Source organism: Caenorhabditis briggsae, assembly GCF_000004555.2.
Source record: "Caenorhabditis briggsae complete genome, chrIV, whole genome shotgun sequence".
Classification (NCBI taxonomy): Eukaryota; Metazoa; Nematoda; class Chromadorea; order Rhabditida; family Rhabditidae; genus Caenorhabditis; species Caenorhabditis briggsae.
In genome coordinates, this window is record NC_013487.2 from 13,800,525 (window position 1) to 13,816,815 (window position 16,291).

At 35.3% G+C, this 16,291-nt stretch overlaps 3 protein-coding genes and 2 non-coding genes across 5 annotated transcripts; 3 read left to right on the plus strand and 2 right to left on the minus strand.

Annotated features, from left to right (window-relative positions):
* Nucleotides 1–1,312: 1,312 nt before the first annotated feature.
* CBG18487 lies at nucleotides 1,313–6,482 on the minus strand (the record flags this gene model as incomplete). Its single annotated transcript, XM_045236152.1, has 10 exons — nucleotides 1,313–1,468; nucleotides 1,883–2,197; nucleotides 2,401–2,488; nucleotides 3,089–3,325; nucleotides 3,477–3,598; nucleotides 4,170–4,227; nucleotides 4,288–4,409; nucleotides 4,525–4,644; nucleotides 5,553–5,683; nucleotides 6,338–6,482. The coding sequence occupies 10 exons, from the start codon at nucleotides 6,480–6,482 to the stop codon at nucleotides 1,313–1,315; spliced, it is 1,494 nt and encodes a 497-aa protein (XP_045096493.1).
* On the plus strand, nucleotides 2,711–2,782 carry CBG28980. Its single transcript has one exon. It is a non-coding gene (tRNA).
* Nucleotides 6,483–6,649: 167 nt separating the features above from the next.
* Nucleotides 6,650–12,402, minus strand: Cbr-oat-1 (the record flags this gene model as incomplete). Its single annotated transcript, XM_002634583.1, has 9 exons — nucleotides 6,650–6,805; nucleotides 8,223–8,549; nucleotides 8,981–9,068; nucleotides 9,559–9,807; nucleotides 10,198–10,377; nucleotides 10,682–10,803; nucleotides 11,196–11,315; nucleotides 11,358–11,485; nucleotides 12,201–12,402. The coding sequence occupies 9 exons, from the start codon at nucleotides 12,400–12,402 to the stop codon at nucleotides 6,650–6,652; spliced, it is 1,572 nt and encodes a 523-aa protein (XP_002634629.1).
* CBG28523 lies at nucleotides 9,381–9,452 on the plus strand. Its single transcript has one exon. It is a non-coding gene (tRNA).
* Nucleotides 12,403–13,296: 894 nt separating the features above from the next.
* CBG18489 lies at nucleotides 13,297–14,167 on the plus strand (the record flags this gene model as incomplete). Its single annotated transcript, XM_002634584.1, has 4 exons — nucleotides 13,297–13,327; nucleotides 13,374–13,441; nucleotides 13,746–14,027; nucleotides 14,114–14,167. 4 exons carry the CDS (start codon nucleotides 13,297–13,299, stop codon nucleotides 14,165–14,167), a joined length of 435 nt encoding a protein of 144 aa, XP_002634630.1.
* Nucleotides 14,168–16,291: the final 2,124 nt, after the last annotated feature.

A 16,291-nucleotide genomic window follows, 5' to 3' on the forward strand; every position in this document is an offset into this window, starting at 1 on the left:
AATGAGAAGTACCGATGTATACGCTATTTTTTAAATATATTCAGTATTTTTTCATTATTCTAAATACTAATTAATGTTTTAATTTTGAAACGGTGAAATAATTTTCTGAAAGTTTCAATATAGTAAAAAAAATGATATCACCAAAGAAGTTTATCGGTGAATTAAGAGTTATGTCATGTTGAAACCGCTAATATCGCTTAACTTTCAGACAAATCGACAATTTTTAACTGAAATAAGAAAAATATGATATGTTTGCGGTTACTTTCCTGTTTCTGACAATTTCGGTAGCTTCAATTACCGTAAACACTCTATTATAACGCCACCCGGATCGTCCACTTTGAGCCTACATATCTCACTTTTTTTGAAAGATATCAAAAAGTTGTCAACTAACAAAATGTTTATCATGATATCAGCAACATTTTATTAGTTAACCACTTTTTGATATCTATCACAGAAAATGGGGTACATGGGCTCAAATTTGACGAATCGGGTGACGTTCATTTAGAGTGTTTACAGTATACCAGCCTGTTTGTCGCGCCTCCCGCGCTTCAAACAGCTGGCTGGCGCGATTTAACCCATATTTTGTATTGTTCGTCGCTTCGCTCCTCTGTCTTACTCAAAGGGTCACGTCAATTTATAATTTATTGCAGTTTTTCCACGTGTGTGGACAAACAAACAAACCGAGAAAGAGACGCAACTTCATTTATTTATATAAGAATGATAAGAAGGATGAGAAACAACTAGAATTAGGGGATACTCCGTATTTCCTATTTTTTTGAAAACTTTTAGAAACAGTAATTATTTGTGTTTCCGCTGAATTTGTATTCATAATGTTTCGTTGATTTTTGAAGTGAATTCTGAAGACTAATCGTCTAGTTTAGTTTATTGAAAAAAGAAAAAAAGTTTGAAACAGATCCAGTGATTTCAACATCAGACTGAGAAGAACGACCTTAGATTCCAAAAAGCATCTGAAACATTAATTTTTACATTACAGTATTCAAAAGTTCCACTGTTAGGTCAAAGTAATCAGAGTGAATTTTTTCGGAAAATGTGCTTCATGAGATGTGGTAGAAATCAATTTTTCTTGTGCAAATAATGAAGTACACCAGGAATACAGGGCTGAGGAATTGCATTTATACAAGTATTGTTTAATGAAGCTGTAAAATATAACCTACGATTTTAAGAAAATCTGAAACACTAATTTTTGTTATACAGTGTTCAAAAGCTTCATTGTCAGATAAGTGATCATTAAATTGCTAAAAAGATGTGGTAGATTAGGACACTAAAAACCGCAAAATAATATTAAAAATGTTTAATCAGATTTCCCGAAAATTCTCCCATGTTTCGAAGGTAAATGATTTTCCAAATGGACTCCTTTGGTTTCTGGAATGAATAAACTGAAAATGAGAAGATCCACAAATTGGAATCCAATGAGAACTGCATAAGGAATCCATTCAGCAATATCGCTCTGAAAAATTGGAGAAAATAAATTACTGTTTCAAAATAAAAGCTTCAGTAGAAGATGGGAAATTTTGAATGTTGGGTATTAATTCCGAGTTACAAAAATTATAGTTGTTCCGAAGCTCCGAAATAGCAATTTTTCATACTTGTAACGGGCCTGGCCGGCCCATTAAAACTTATGTGATTTTTTTTATCAAAAAATTTTTTTCGAGTTTTTTCGATCTTTTTCGATTAAACAGACAAACAATCTAAAAAAACAAAAAAAAGGAGAAAATTATATTGAGAGCTCAAAAGTTGGCTCAAAAAATACAGGATTTTTGATACTGGGCCTTTCGGGCCGGGCCCGCGCCTTGAAATTTTCCTCAGGCCCGGCCCGGAATTGTACAAGTATGCAATTTTCAAAATGTTTCTCAAAACTGACCAAATAAAAAAGCTGCGGTGAGAACATTGCTCCAACTCTGCACATTGTAGAAACTGCTGACATTGCTAGATTCCTTACAGCCGTTGGATATAACTCGTTCACAATTAGATACTTGGACAGGAATAATTGAGCGCACATGGAGATTATTAGGTTTGTTCCAATGGATAGAACATTTCCAGTCTTCATGAAAACTATAATTCCAGATAGACAAATCAGTGTGATTACTGTAGATAGCGTGACACTCATTTTGCGTCCAAACCATTGTAGTTTGTAGTCTGCCAGACTCACGGTAATGTTGATGATCCAACGGGTGGCCTAAAGAATTCTTAATTTTTAAAAAAGTTTTCTGTTTCATAAATTTCATTTTTTTTACGATTTTATATTTTTAGGTACTTCTTCATACGATACCAGTTTTTATATAAAATCCATTCTGAAAAATAAAAAAAAAAGATTTTTTGAAATTTTCCTGTTTCAAAAATGCAGATTGATTGGAATAATTAATTTGTTCGCAATATTACCCCAATAATAGCCCCATTCCAGTAGATGGATCCTGAAAGCTTTTCCATGTTGAACAGAAGAGCGTACATGGTCATTGACGAGCAGATGCTGAAATTTTCCTTTTTTAAAACTCAAAAATTGGGATATTAGAATTAGGTAGCTTACAACTTGAAAAAGATTAATTGAAAAGTATATTGAATTTTTTACAGTTTCAGATTTTATTTTAAGCAACTCGAAATTCATTTCTCACGATGATACGAAGGCCATTACACGTATATCTCTCCTTTCCCTTCCTCTTGTCTAAGCCCTCCTGCGCCCTATTCGTCGTGCAGGGGTATAGCTCAGTGGTAGAGCGCTCCCTTAGCATGGGAGAGGGCTGGGGTTCAATTCCCCATACCTCCAGATTCTTTTTCAATCTTTTTTGAAGTTTTTTTTTCTGTTTCAACTTTGTTATCAAATTGTTGATAGTGTTTTTATTATTTGTTCTAGCTAGATATCAAAAACCCCATATTTCCAGAATCCTTTTTGGCTTTTTTATTGATAAATTGTATTATTAATAAAGAAAAATTACGCTGTTTCAACTAAAAAATACACAGTTCAATGATTTAAAGAAATCATTACATGATATATATATGTCCTCAGACGAATCTTTCAAGTTCCTAGACTTTGTTCCAATGATAATTTTCCAACAAAAACTCACAATCCCACCAGAAAAGTGGCTGTTTGTCCCAACATTTTCCATGTGCAGCACAAATGAATAAATGTGTATTTTTTGTCATTTTCGCGTCTTCCTCTTTTTCCGCTTCAATTCTCAACACCTCATCTAGATCCTTCTCAAAGTCTTCCGAATATAAACGATCGATTTTTCGAATTTTAATGAAAAGTCTCCTGGCTTCTTCGATTTTCCCTTTTTGCACCAACCAACGAGGTGATTCTTCGAGAAGTCTGAAAATCGAATTCGGGCTGTTTTTCAGATTTTTTTAATTTCATGAATAAATAGTTATCAATTTAGGTTGCTTCTTCGTTAAAATACAAAAATAAATTGAAACGGCCGCAGGCTCCAACCTCCTTGAGAATGGAGAAAAATACAACTTACAGTAATACCAATACTGATAACGCCGATGCGGCCGAGACCACTATCAAAAGTGTACGCCAATCCTGCGCCAACCATGCGAAATAGGCAAAAATGATATAGTTTGGCGACCAGGTAAATGTGTTCTGAAACAGAATGACAGAGATTACTGTAGTTATGACGCATAAGGAGAATTGGGGGGGGGGGGCAATTAGGGGTAATTATATGTAGATAAAAACTGAATCAAAAATGACTCTAGACGTGATTACTGTAGTAATGACACATAGAGACGATTGAGGGGCAATTAGGGGTGATTCTTATTTAAACTTGAGTCTAAAATGGTCAGGAACGATTCTAGACGAGACTACGGCTCCGCGTCACTTCGAAACCGGTCATTTCGAAACTACGTGACACTTCGAAACCAGTCATTTCGAAACCGGTCATTTCGAAACCGGTCATCTCGAAACCGAAAAAGACACGGTTATGTGAAAATGGAATTAAAAATTGGATATTTTCAGGCTTAAAATTGAAGAAAAAATTGCAGCGTACAAATTTCGCAGTTTCGAAGTGACTGGTTTCGAAACGACCGGTTTCGAAATGACCGGTTTCGAGGTGACGCGGAGCCGAGATTACTGTAATAATAACAATAGGAGGAAATTAGAGGGCAATTATAAGTGAAAATGTGTCAAAAATGACTCTTATGGGCTTCAAATGTACCTGAATCCACATTCGATGATATCTCGGCACATTCTCAATTAGATAAACCATTTGAACGCTGAAATTCGAAAATTCTTGACATTGTGAAATTCTGAGTATCTGCGTCTCTAGAACTCACACACTAACTCCACCGGCGAAGATTCCAGAAAAAAATCTCCATAGAGCGAAATAAAAAAGATTGGAGGAGTAGGAAGCAATGAGATTAAATAGGGCACTTCCCATACTTGAGATTATTAGAGTCTGAAATATTTAAAAATTACTGTTTCAGAAAAAATTGATTTTTCGATCCTTGGCGTTTTCAAACGTTGCTCTTGACTAATGATGGGTTTTGCTCAATCGATTTTTTTTCACTCACTTTTCGTCTTCCAAAACTATCTGAAATTTGACCGAAAATTGCAGCTCCAACGACGATTCCAAACGTTTGAACAGTTATTGTATTCTTCACCATTTTAGCTTTATCACAGATGTAATTGAACTGAAAATAATTATCAGAAACCAGCTGGTGCGCCTTCGACGCTATTTATTCTAGTTATTTTCTGGTTCGTTTTTTGACTTTGAGCCAATTTATCTATGTTTCAATAAAAGATATCAAAAAGCAGTCAACTGATTAAATGTTTATCACAATATTAGTAACATTTTATCAGTTGAAACATGTGTGACATTTCTTACAGGAGCCGAGATAATTGAGCTCAAACTTGACAATGTTGGGGCCCTTTTATTAAAGATATACGGTACGAATGTTTTCGGGAGAGTGTACAGTGATCAGTGTTTACACATTTCAATTTCTACCGTACCCCCATCCATATACACCAAATGCGAGGGTGCGCGGTACTTAATTCGGCTAAAAAATGGAAATCTTGAATGACGATCAGTGAAATAAAAATCAAGACCATCTTTAGAAAATTGTTGGAACAGAGAATTTTCAGTTTCGGCGGAAATTCAAAAAAACAGACTCCAGAACCTTTCAGAAATTTCCAGAAATGAACGAGAATTGGTTTTTTTTTGAATTTTCGAATGTTTGCATACTTGTAAAATTCGGGGCCGGTCCGCCAAAGCTCGGGCCTGAGGAAAACTTCAAGGCCCGGGCCCGGTATCAAAAATTTTGTCATTTTGAGCCAAATTTTGAGATCTCAATACAATCCTCTCTTTTTTTTTGGTTTTTTTGGATTGTTTGTCTGTTTGATCAAAAAAGATCGAAAAAACTCGAAAACAATTTTTTGATAAAAAAATCACATAAGGGTTCCCCCTTATGTGTTTTTGAAATTTTAAAAACTTGTGAAATGACAGGCCCGCCGGGCCGGGCCTCCGAAATCTGGAAAAAAGCCCGGCCCGGCCCGTTACAAGTATGAATTTTTGGATTTTGTTGAACACAGAAAAGCTCACCTCAACTTGCACAGACTCAAATTGATACTCCAAAACTGGATTCGAACATTTTGATGCATTTTTAAAACTTTCGAATTCATGACAATCGCTGATTGTGGTATTGTCACATCCGATTACTGTAGGAGTGGCACCTGAAAATTGGAGTTTTAAAAAAATTGGATTTTGAAAATTCCGGTTTTCGTTTCATCATTGAAACAAAATGAATGGCTATTTATTTTCAAGTTTTATCAGAAACAGAAATAACTTGTCAGCAAATTATAGATTTTGAATACTAGAATTTTAGAAAAATTCTGAAACAGGAATGTTTGATCCCTAAACTTAAGCCCACTAAACGATTGGGGAAGTAGGCCCATAAGATTAAGCTTGGAATACTTCATTTCGGCTTACCGTATTCCCATATGTAGTCGCCAATCCAAACCTTCAACCTTTAGCTCAATTATCTCGGTTCCTGTGAAAGATACCAGAAAATTGTGAACTGATAAAACATTGATGAAATTATGATGAAAAATTTATCAGTTGACGAATTTTTGATATCTTCCACGGAAATGGAGCTCAAAGTTGACGGTTTGGGTGGGTTTCTTTAGATGGAATACGGTAATCCGAATTTTAAGGCCTTAATTCTTTAAAAATCACTTTTTCATTTTAGAAATTTAAAAGAAGAAAAGTTTGTGTACTACTCAAAGCAAAAAAAAAATTTAATGACAGACCAAGAGGTAACACATTTTAAAAAAACTTAAAATTTTTTTGAAAAATTTGGAACAGCAAAAAAAATTGTTTAAACAAACCCGCAAAGACCATCAATGTAACATTTGCCATTGAAATAAATGCAGTAGTCTCAGCCATAATCAATATTAGAATACAGTACCATCTTAGCTCAATTAGGTCATCCAAACTTTTGAATTTCGTCTTTATTTGAGGATTTTCGGTCATCATTTATCTTTATAATCAATAAATCAGGATTTTCATAGAAAAGATATCATGTATTTAGATGATAACAGAGGGAGAGGAAGAGAATAAGAAAAAAAATATGATAAGAACATGATAAGGAAGTGATTTAAATGAAGAAATTCATTCAAAAAGGAAGTTAAAAATTAAAGCTAAGCCCGTCTGCCAAAGATTCGTTTGTGCTTTGGAGGTAAATGATTTTCCAAATGGACTCCTTTGGTTTCTGGAATGAAAATACAGAAAATGACCAAATCTAATAGTTGCATTCCGACAAGAACTGCATAGGGGATCCATTCGGCAATGTCGCTCTGAAATTATTTCACAAAAACTTTTTAGAAAAATAAGTAGATCAAGAAATTATTTACACGAAATTTTCTACTTTATTCTCGAAATACTGAAACGGAAAAAAAATCGAAAATTTTGAAAATTTACTGTTTCATAAAGTTTTTGAACGAGTTTTGCAGATTCTGTGTCTGCTAGATTATTATTCCCCCAATAGAGATTTTTTAAAGTTTTTGGGGTTTTTCTGGGCATTCGGTCCAAAAAGAACGGGAAAATTAATTTTGAAAAAAAAATGCCCTAGAAAAACCTACTGTATATGTAAACTAAATTTGTTTCTAACAGTAAAGATTATATTATGTTTGAAAAGTTTTCAATTCTATTTTTGAAATATTGAAACGGCAAGTTTTTGGAATTTCTTACTTTTCAGACTGCTGTTACCCAACTGAAATTTGAATACTTACCGTTTCATAAAATGTTTTAAGAAGTATTTCGGACTATGAGTTTGCTTTCATTTTGGGACAGCAATTTTTCAAAAGCGGTTAATTTCGAAAAAAAATTTTCTAGGCCATTTTAACATGGTGGCCTAACTTTTGCAATATGAGTTTTCTAGGCCATCATGTTAAATAGCCTGGTAATGGTTTGATGTGTTTTCCAGCCAATTCACAATGATGGCCTAGAAAACTCAAAGTTAGGCCTCTATTTCAAAACGGCCTAGAAAACCCACAAGGTGAACATCAGATAATTTCTAGTCCATGAAAGTTGATGACCTAGAAAACTCAAATTGAATTATTTTTGTAATTTTTTCGTGAAAAATCGAGAAAAATTGACGACGATTATTACGAAAAATTGTTTGAAAGCCAATGTAAAAGATTACGATATTCGAATTTTTTATGCTGCATCTTCAACTATTTTAAGATTTTTTTAAAGCATGTATTACGTTACGGACTGCTACAGAATGTTGAAAAATGGAAATTTAGAGTATGTTAGCCTGAAAATCTAACGTGCAAATGTTCAGAAATTCGAATACCCTTGAGAAGTACTGCACAAGAAGCAAAATTGAAAAAATCGGTATTGACTAAAATTCTAATTTTGAAACAGTAAAATTTTTGGTTGAGAATAGGTATCAACTTTAAAATTCTAAAAAAGTTCTCTGGATTTTTTTTTATTTGTCTGAAAACTTCAGAGTATACAAAACAAAAATAAAGCTTCATTTTTGTAATAGACAACTTTTTTGAACAAGTTGACACAAATGAGATATGTCGCATGAAGCCAATAAAGTTGGATCTGTACAAAAAAGCTATCACAAAATCATAGCTCTAATTTTGTATAGAATACTGTGAAATTTTCAGATAAATTGGAATATTCTGGACAATGTTTTCAAGACTACATTTTCACCGAAAAAGACCAGAATAGGATTTTTCCGGTTACTGTAAGAAAACTCACCAAATAAAACAATTGCGGTGAGAACATGGATCCAATTCTGCTCATCATAGAAACCGCCGAAACAGCGACATTTCTCACGGCCGTCGGATACAACTCATTGACCATCATATACTTGGCAATAAACAATTGAGAACACATCGCAATTGCTACCGTAGTCCCCACACTCATCACTTGTCCACCTTTTCCTGTATAGAATATGAATACAGCCACCACTGCCAAACTGAGCAATGTGAAGAGCATTGACAGAATATTGACGAGTTTACGACCGAACCAGTGTAGTTTGTAGTCAGCCACACTTACAAGGATATTGACGACCCAGCGAGCGGCCTGAAAATAGTTACAGTTTCAATGGAAACATTCAAAAATCTAGCGTTCGATTTGACTAGTGTTTTGCAAGCGTTCAGATTTTGAAGTCCTACAAAAGTAATCTAGTATTTTTCGATTTGTCTGGAAATTTCAGAGTGTTCTAAACAAAAATAGAGCTTAAATTTTGTAGTTAACAACTCTTTTGTAAATTTTGGTCTTGAAGAGATATGCCACGTGGAAGCGCCCCTATCTTTTGGGGCCGCGCGGGGCCTTGAGAGTCTGGCCACTTCCACGGGTCATATCTCTTCGGGACCAAATTTTTCAGAAAAGTTGTCAACTACAAAAATGAAGCTCTATTTTTGTTAAATATACACTGAAGTTTTTAACTGAACCTGAACTTTCTAGAATACTTTCGTAGGGCTTCAAAGTTGATAGAAAGAAAAACCATTCACCCCGATAATCGCCCCGTTCCAGTATAGTGATCCTGTCAACTTTTCCATATTGTACATCAATGCGTAGGTAATGAACGTTGTGCAGATACTGAAAAAATCAGGGGATTCGGAATTTTAAAAATTGCTGTTTCAAAATATTAAAGAAACTGATATAGTCTAATGAGATCCTAATTTGTAGATACTTTCGAGTTTTTACCCGTGAATTCAAAAGAATTTCCAATAAACCATGAATAATAAAAAATTTGAAAAATTACGGTTTCCAAAAAAAAATTGAAGTTAAACTGAAACTTCATTTTTGTTCTATCTGCCTATGGTAGTCGCTTCATGTCCGATCTTCCGCCTTTTCTCTTCCCTCGACGCTCTTTCTTGTCTACGCCCTCCAATGTCGACTACACCGTGCGGGGGTATAGCTCAGTGGTAGAGCGCTCCCTTAGCATGGGAGAGGGCTGGGGTTCAATTCCCCATACCTCCAGAATTGTTTTTCTTTTTTTTAAAGTTTTTCACTGTTTCTACGTAACTAAAGTGTTGATAGTGGATTTTCGATATTATTGGATCTATTGTTCAAACCGAAAACTTACATTCCAATGATAAAAGTGAGCGTTTGAGAGATCATTTTCCAGGTACAGAACAAATGAATAAATGTGTATTTCTTGGCCTTTTTCGAGCTTATCGCTTGTTTTTCAGTTTCGATTTTCAGCACTTCATCTAGATCCTTCTCGAAGTCTTCTGAGTATAAACGATCGGTTTTCCGAATTTTGATGAGAAGTCGCCTGGCTTCTTCGATTTTTCCTTTTTGTACCAACCAGCGGGGGGATTCTTCGAGAAGCCTAAAAAGGAGAAAATGAGAAAATGAAATATGAAATTTGCTGTTTCAGTTTGCTTGAAAACTGCGAGTTTTTTTTACAGAACCAATTATGCACTTGCATTATTTCCTACTTGAAAAACAGGCCCCGCTATAGCTTCTAGGATCAATGTTTTTGGACCAGCTGAAAAAAATAGAACTCATCGAGTACTACAAATGATACTAGTAGGGTTACTGTATCTTGTCTTTGAACAAACTTACAAGTCAAAAACCGTCTGAGCTACGCGATTTTGGGTTTTTTGTATGGCTTGTAACTTTGTTCACAGACAAGATACAGTAATCCAAATAGTATCATTTTGTAGTACTCGTCGAGTTCATTCATATCTAATTTTGTTAACAAATTTTTAAAACTCACATTAATGAGAAAAATGAGAGCACAGAAGCAGCTGCGATCACAACAGAAAGGGTCCTCCAATCATGTGACAAGTATGCAATGTACGGGTAGAGAATAAGATTAGGCGACCATGTGATGGAATTCTGAATCCACATTCGATGGTTTCTCGGAATGTTCTCGACCATGTAAACCATTTGGACACTGAAAAAATGGTCATCAACTTGGAGCCAATTTATCTCGGCTCTTCTCAAAGATATCAGAAAGAAATATTCCTTATTAATAAAACGCTAGAGGCGTCTGTCCGTCCCGGTGTCAGTCTGTCAACTTTTGAAAAACTTGAAAAATAAATATAGATTTACGTGAAAATTATATCGCGCCGAAGGCGCACCAGCTTGCTGGTCAACTTATAAAATGTTTATCACAAAGTCAGAAATATTTAATCAGTTGACAACGTCTTGATATTTCTTATAGAAACCGAGATAATTGAGCTCAAAGGGCAACTCACACTGTAATTCCTCCAGCAAAAACTCCTGCAACCGTTCTCCAGAGAGCAAAATAAAACAAATCAGGAGAATACGAGGAAATATGATTGAATATAGCATTTCCGATGCATGAGATTATGAGGGCCTGAAATTTAAAAGTGATATACCGTAAGAACTGTGATAAAAGGGCACCAGTACTGTTACTAATAGTTTCAACTGATAAATTTCAATAATTTACCTTAAAATTGGAATAAAAGACTGTCAAGGTTGAACCCACTTATCTCGGTTCCGATAAGAGATATCACAAATTCGTCAACTGATGAAATGTTTGTGATAACATGATCAACAATTTATCACTGAGCCCCGTTTTCACATCTTTGACAGGAGCCGAGATAAATTAACTCAAAGTTAGGAGCCTTTTCTTTCACAGATTTCAAGGTGAACATATATTTACTGTTTTAGTGCATAATCTTTAACCACGAAACAACTCAAGGATGTTAATTATGAATATTGACGTGCAAATATTCTACTTATTACCTTTCTCCTCCCGAAATTATCGGAAACCTGTCCGAAAATCGCAGCTCCAACCAGCACTCCGAATGTTTGAATCGTAATTGTATTTTTCACCTTTTTAGCGTCCTCGCAGATGTAATTAAACTGAAAACTCATTTTTCTGCTTTAAATTGTCAAATTTTTTACCTCAACTTGCACGGACTCAAACTGATACTCCAAAACTGGCGTACAACCGGAAAGATTTTTAAGCGCACTGAGCTCATGACAACCATTGACAATCGTATTGTCACATCCGACTACGGTAGGGTTGGCTCCTGTAAAATTATATTCTGATGAGATATACCGTTTATAACCAAAAAAGTGACCAAATTAGCACTAAAACAAAAGCTACCGTACTTTCTCTAATACATAGAAGACCCACCTATTCGTGCGCTTTGAGCTCAATTATCTCGGATCCTATAACAGGTATGAAAAAATAGTCAGCTGATTAAGCATTTATCATAATAATAATAATATCAGCAACATTTTATCAGTTTTAAAAAAATCAAATTTTTGGTATCTCTTATAAGAACCGAGATATTTAAGCTCAAAAGGCACGTATGGGGCGTGCTTCTTATAGAGAAAGTACGACATTGCCCGTTTTAAACCGCTTATCTCGCTTTGCCGAATTTTTACAAAAAATTGTCTACAACAAAAATGAATATCTACTTTTGTTGAGTATACTCTGCAAATTTTCAGACAAATCAAAAAATTTCGGACTACTTTTGTGAGGCTTCAAAGTTGACTATTTTCTACTGGCAAAGTTAAAATTTTATAATTTTTTACTGTTTCAATGGAAACAGTTTGAAAAGTTGCTGCTAGAGAAAGCGTTCGTAATTGGGAAAAATATGGAACATGGGAAAAAAACTAAATAAGTACAAAATATTTGTCATTTCCAATACTGAATGTAATATTTTGGAAAGATTCTGATTTTTTGATCTCTCTCTCTCTCTCTCTCTCTCTCTCTCTTTCTCTCTCTCTAACACTAACCTGCAAAAACCATCATTGTGACACTTGCCAATGCAGTAAACGCAGTGGCTTCAGCCATAAAAAGGACCAAAAGACAGTACCACCGAAGTTCCACCAAATCATCCAATGTTTTGAATTTTGAACCTTTTTTCATCACTTCTAAAACTTTCTCCTCGACTCTGATGAAATTTTCATCTTCCGAGGAGGAAGACGTTGTGGACATTTTTTCGCTGAAAATTAGGGGGCTTTTTTGAAAAATTTCAGTGGAAATTCAAGAAATTGAAAAAGAAAACATGGGAAAGTAGATTTCTTTCAGCCTGTAATACGAATAGTTTTACTGTAGACTGTAAAATAAAGTATTGGCTTTGAAACAGTGATTTTCAATTTTCCGATTTTTTTTGCTCAAAGTAGGGGAGATAAGTTTTCCGGGTTTTTCAAGGTGAGAGTGTGCATTTTGACGTGACGGTGCACAGTGATCGGCTATCTTCATATGTATATAGAGCTACGGTAGCTTCCGCCACCGTAGCCCAGCTGGTAGCGACGCGGCACTTCCGAACATGGACCCATAAGTTCAGCTTCTCGAGAGGAAATTTTTAAGAACAATATATTTTTCATGTCCCTTCCTAATTAGAACGTTGTTCATAACACTTGAAAAATGATAAAAACATAAAGAGTAGTAAAAATTTATCACTTGAAATTGTGCAGCAACTCGGTTGTGGCCTGCAACTTTAGGGCGAAAGCAGGGGTAGATGCGGCTTTAGAGCGTTATTTGGGCGGCTTTTAACCGGAAGCTCCTAGATCTGTGGCAGCTGCGCCGACCACCATCACCTTGGCGAATCTTGGGCGATATTTGGGCGAATTTTAAAGGCGACGCGTGCCTCGCGTTGCGTGCATCAGAATTTCTTTTCGAAATCAAACTTTATCCGTTTTTTTCCTATTTTAGCGTAAGTTATCTTATTTTCTCTGTCGTTTCTGTTCTAAAAATGAAAAACCTTTTAGGTAATAGTATCAAAAACTTGGTTTCGAATATAGGACGTTCAGAAATTGGTTTTGAAGTCAGACATTCGAAATTAAAGTGAGGACATCTGAAAAAAAGAAGATGAATGGATTTGTCAGAATGTCGAATTCCATGTCGAAGAGACAGCTTCGTAAAATACATATTTAATGTGCGAACGTATTTATGATGATTTTCAGAAGAAACGACATTTCAACACGTATTCGGGCAGCAAAAATTGATACTGGAATCCAAAGTTTACAAAAAGGTAAAAACATAGAAATGTGATTCGAAAAATTGTGAAACTTGTAGATCGTAATACATCTGATGAGTATCATCAAAGATGAAACAGCTCACGCCCGGAACGACAATGCTCCCCGCTGTGCCGAGAGATTTCCTAGTTTTGTAACCGAGAATACTACGATATGACTCTTCACTACGGTGTCAATCAGAGCAATCTGATCGCGTGGTAAGTGGGGAGGAACTTTTGGTTCAAGAATCCTGAGGATCCCTAGATCCCTCTTGGATCTTCAATCCCCTAGATCCTTCAGAACCTAAACTTTAAATTCCAGCTTCGTTCTGATCAACGATTCAAACGAGATGGAATCTCCTTCGGCTCATCAATCCAATACGTTTGCAAACCGGACATCCTAAACGGCGCCAACGGCAAGTACATCGTCCACATGGACCCGAACGTTCTCGCTCGTCGTGGACTCATCCGTTCAATTTATTATGAGCTTCAGTACATGCCATCTGAGAGATCGGTGGTGTTCGAAAAGCAGATAAATGGTCGATATGCGTTGAACAAGAACATGAAGTTGGTTTTCTGGGCCAACTTCTCACCAGCGTGTCTTGTGTGATGATGTCCCGGCTTTCATCTGACAGATCTTATTGGTAAGCGACAATATAATCAATACAATTATCTTCGTATTTTTTTCAGAGCATTCAAGTGACAACTACTGCCTACCCTACCCACATCATTATTCAACGCTAAGAGACAATCTAAGACAAGCTAAGAGACAATCTTTTTTTTGTTATTCTGTTTATTGTTTTTCTTTCTTCTGTTAGCTATTGGTTTTTAAAAATAAATCTAGTTTATAAAATTGATTTGGAGAGAAATTTCAGATTTTTTAGAGCCTATGGTCAGATTTCGTGTGAGCTACACGAATTTTGAGCGTAGGCTTGGCGTCTTTAGAGCGGTCGCTGGGCGGCTTCTACAGAAAACTAAAGCGACATCCGCCCTGCCACAGCCCAGAAGCCGCTTAAATTTCTAAAAGTTGTGGGCAACAGCCGAGAACAGTAGAAAAAGCCAATAAGCCTGAAATCTCTAGTTGACGCTTTGAACACCCGTACCAGGAACAGAAGTGTATCTCAATGAGGTATTACATGTTCAAAAGTTGGCCACACACTCTTCAATCGTGATTGAAATTCAAATTTCACAGTCATGATCGTTTTCTATTTTTTTCAGATTTTTGAAAAAAGCATCCAAAAATTCGAAATTTTCCAAAAAGTGAATTTTATCACCGAAAAATGTTTTCCTTTTTTGTGTGAAAATGTTATTACATAATGTTTTCGCGAGTTATTTTCTACATCTTACAAAAAAGTTTGATGCTTTAGCTCTATTTTGAAAAAAAGTTACAGCCAAAAAACATTTCGACGCATTCTTTTTGGCCAGTAACTGTACGGTATGGAATTGAAAACTGAGAAAAACAAAACGTTTTAATTGTGATTGAAACAGAAAATTTTTCGGAAATTAAAAATTCCTTCTCTCATTTATGAACGTTAATGCTAATCTCAAAAACTACTGCTTCAAGAAACAACAAAGGTTTGTGGGTTAACAAATGCAATGTTTGTTGAAACATATTCTAAGCGACTCTTAGTTTTGGGATTAAAACAATCGAAATTTTGCGTTTGTTTCTAGAAGGTCTTGTAAGTATTTTTGAATCACCAAAAGAACTGAAAAGTCAAGGTCATTTCAAGAGAATCGGAGCTCTCAACTTTCGGATTTTCTGCCATTTTGATCATTTTTCAGAAGTCTGGAGATCGGCTGTCAAGTTTCCAAACACTTTGAAAGTTTTGGAGGGTGTAAAACAAACTTACAAGGGAGGTGTTTTTAGAAAGGCTTTCAGAATTTGCTGAATTTTTGTACCAAGGTACTTTCGAATATGCTGAAAAAGGTTTCAGCAATATCTCGGTCATAATCATAATAGGAACCAAAATATGGGCTCTCAAAGTGTTTTCAGTACTAAATTTTGATCAAAAATGAGCATTTTCCGAGCTTTAAAAGCCTTTTTCCATGATTTTTTTAAATGCGAAACTCATTTTTGAACACATTTCTATCATCTGAAGTCGGTTTTAAACAGTTTCAAGAAAAAAATTTTCGCTTTTTTTCGGAAAAAATCCCCATGGGGCCCCCCACACTAATTTTTGCGAATTTTTGAAATTTTTTTTGAAAATGCAGCCCATATTTTGGTTCCTATTAGGATTATGACCGAGATATTGCTGAAACCTTTTTCAGCATGTTCGAAAGTACCTTGGTACAAAATTTCAGCAAATTCTGAAAGCCTTTCTAAAAACACCTCCCTTGTAAGTTTGTTTTACACCCTCCAAAATTTTCAAAGTGTTTGGAAACTTGACAGCCGATCTCCAGACTTCTGAAAAATGGCAGAAAATCCGAAATTTGAGGGCACCGATTCTCTTGAAATGACCTTGACTTTTCAGTTCTTTTGGTGATTCAAAAGTACTTACAGGACCTTCTAGAAACAAACGCAAAATTTCGATTTTTTTAATCCCAAAACTAAGAGTCGCTTAGAATATGTTTCAACAAACATTGCAATTGTTAACCCGCAAACCTTTGTTGTTTCTTGAAGCAGTAGTTTTTGAGATTAGCATTAACGTTCATAAATGAGAGAAGGAATTTTTAATTTCCGAAGATTTTCTGTTTCAAACACAATTAAAACTTTTTGTTTTTCTCAGTTTTCAATTCCATACCGTACAGTACTGGCCAAAAAGAATGCGTCGAAATGTTTTTTGGCTGTAACTTTTTTCAAAATATTGTCTATTCAATAAAACGTGGACGCGCCGCAGGTTGCAAAGTGACACGCCCCTTTATGAAACG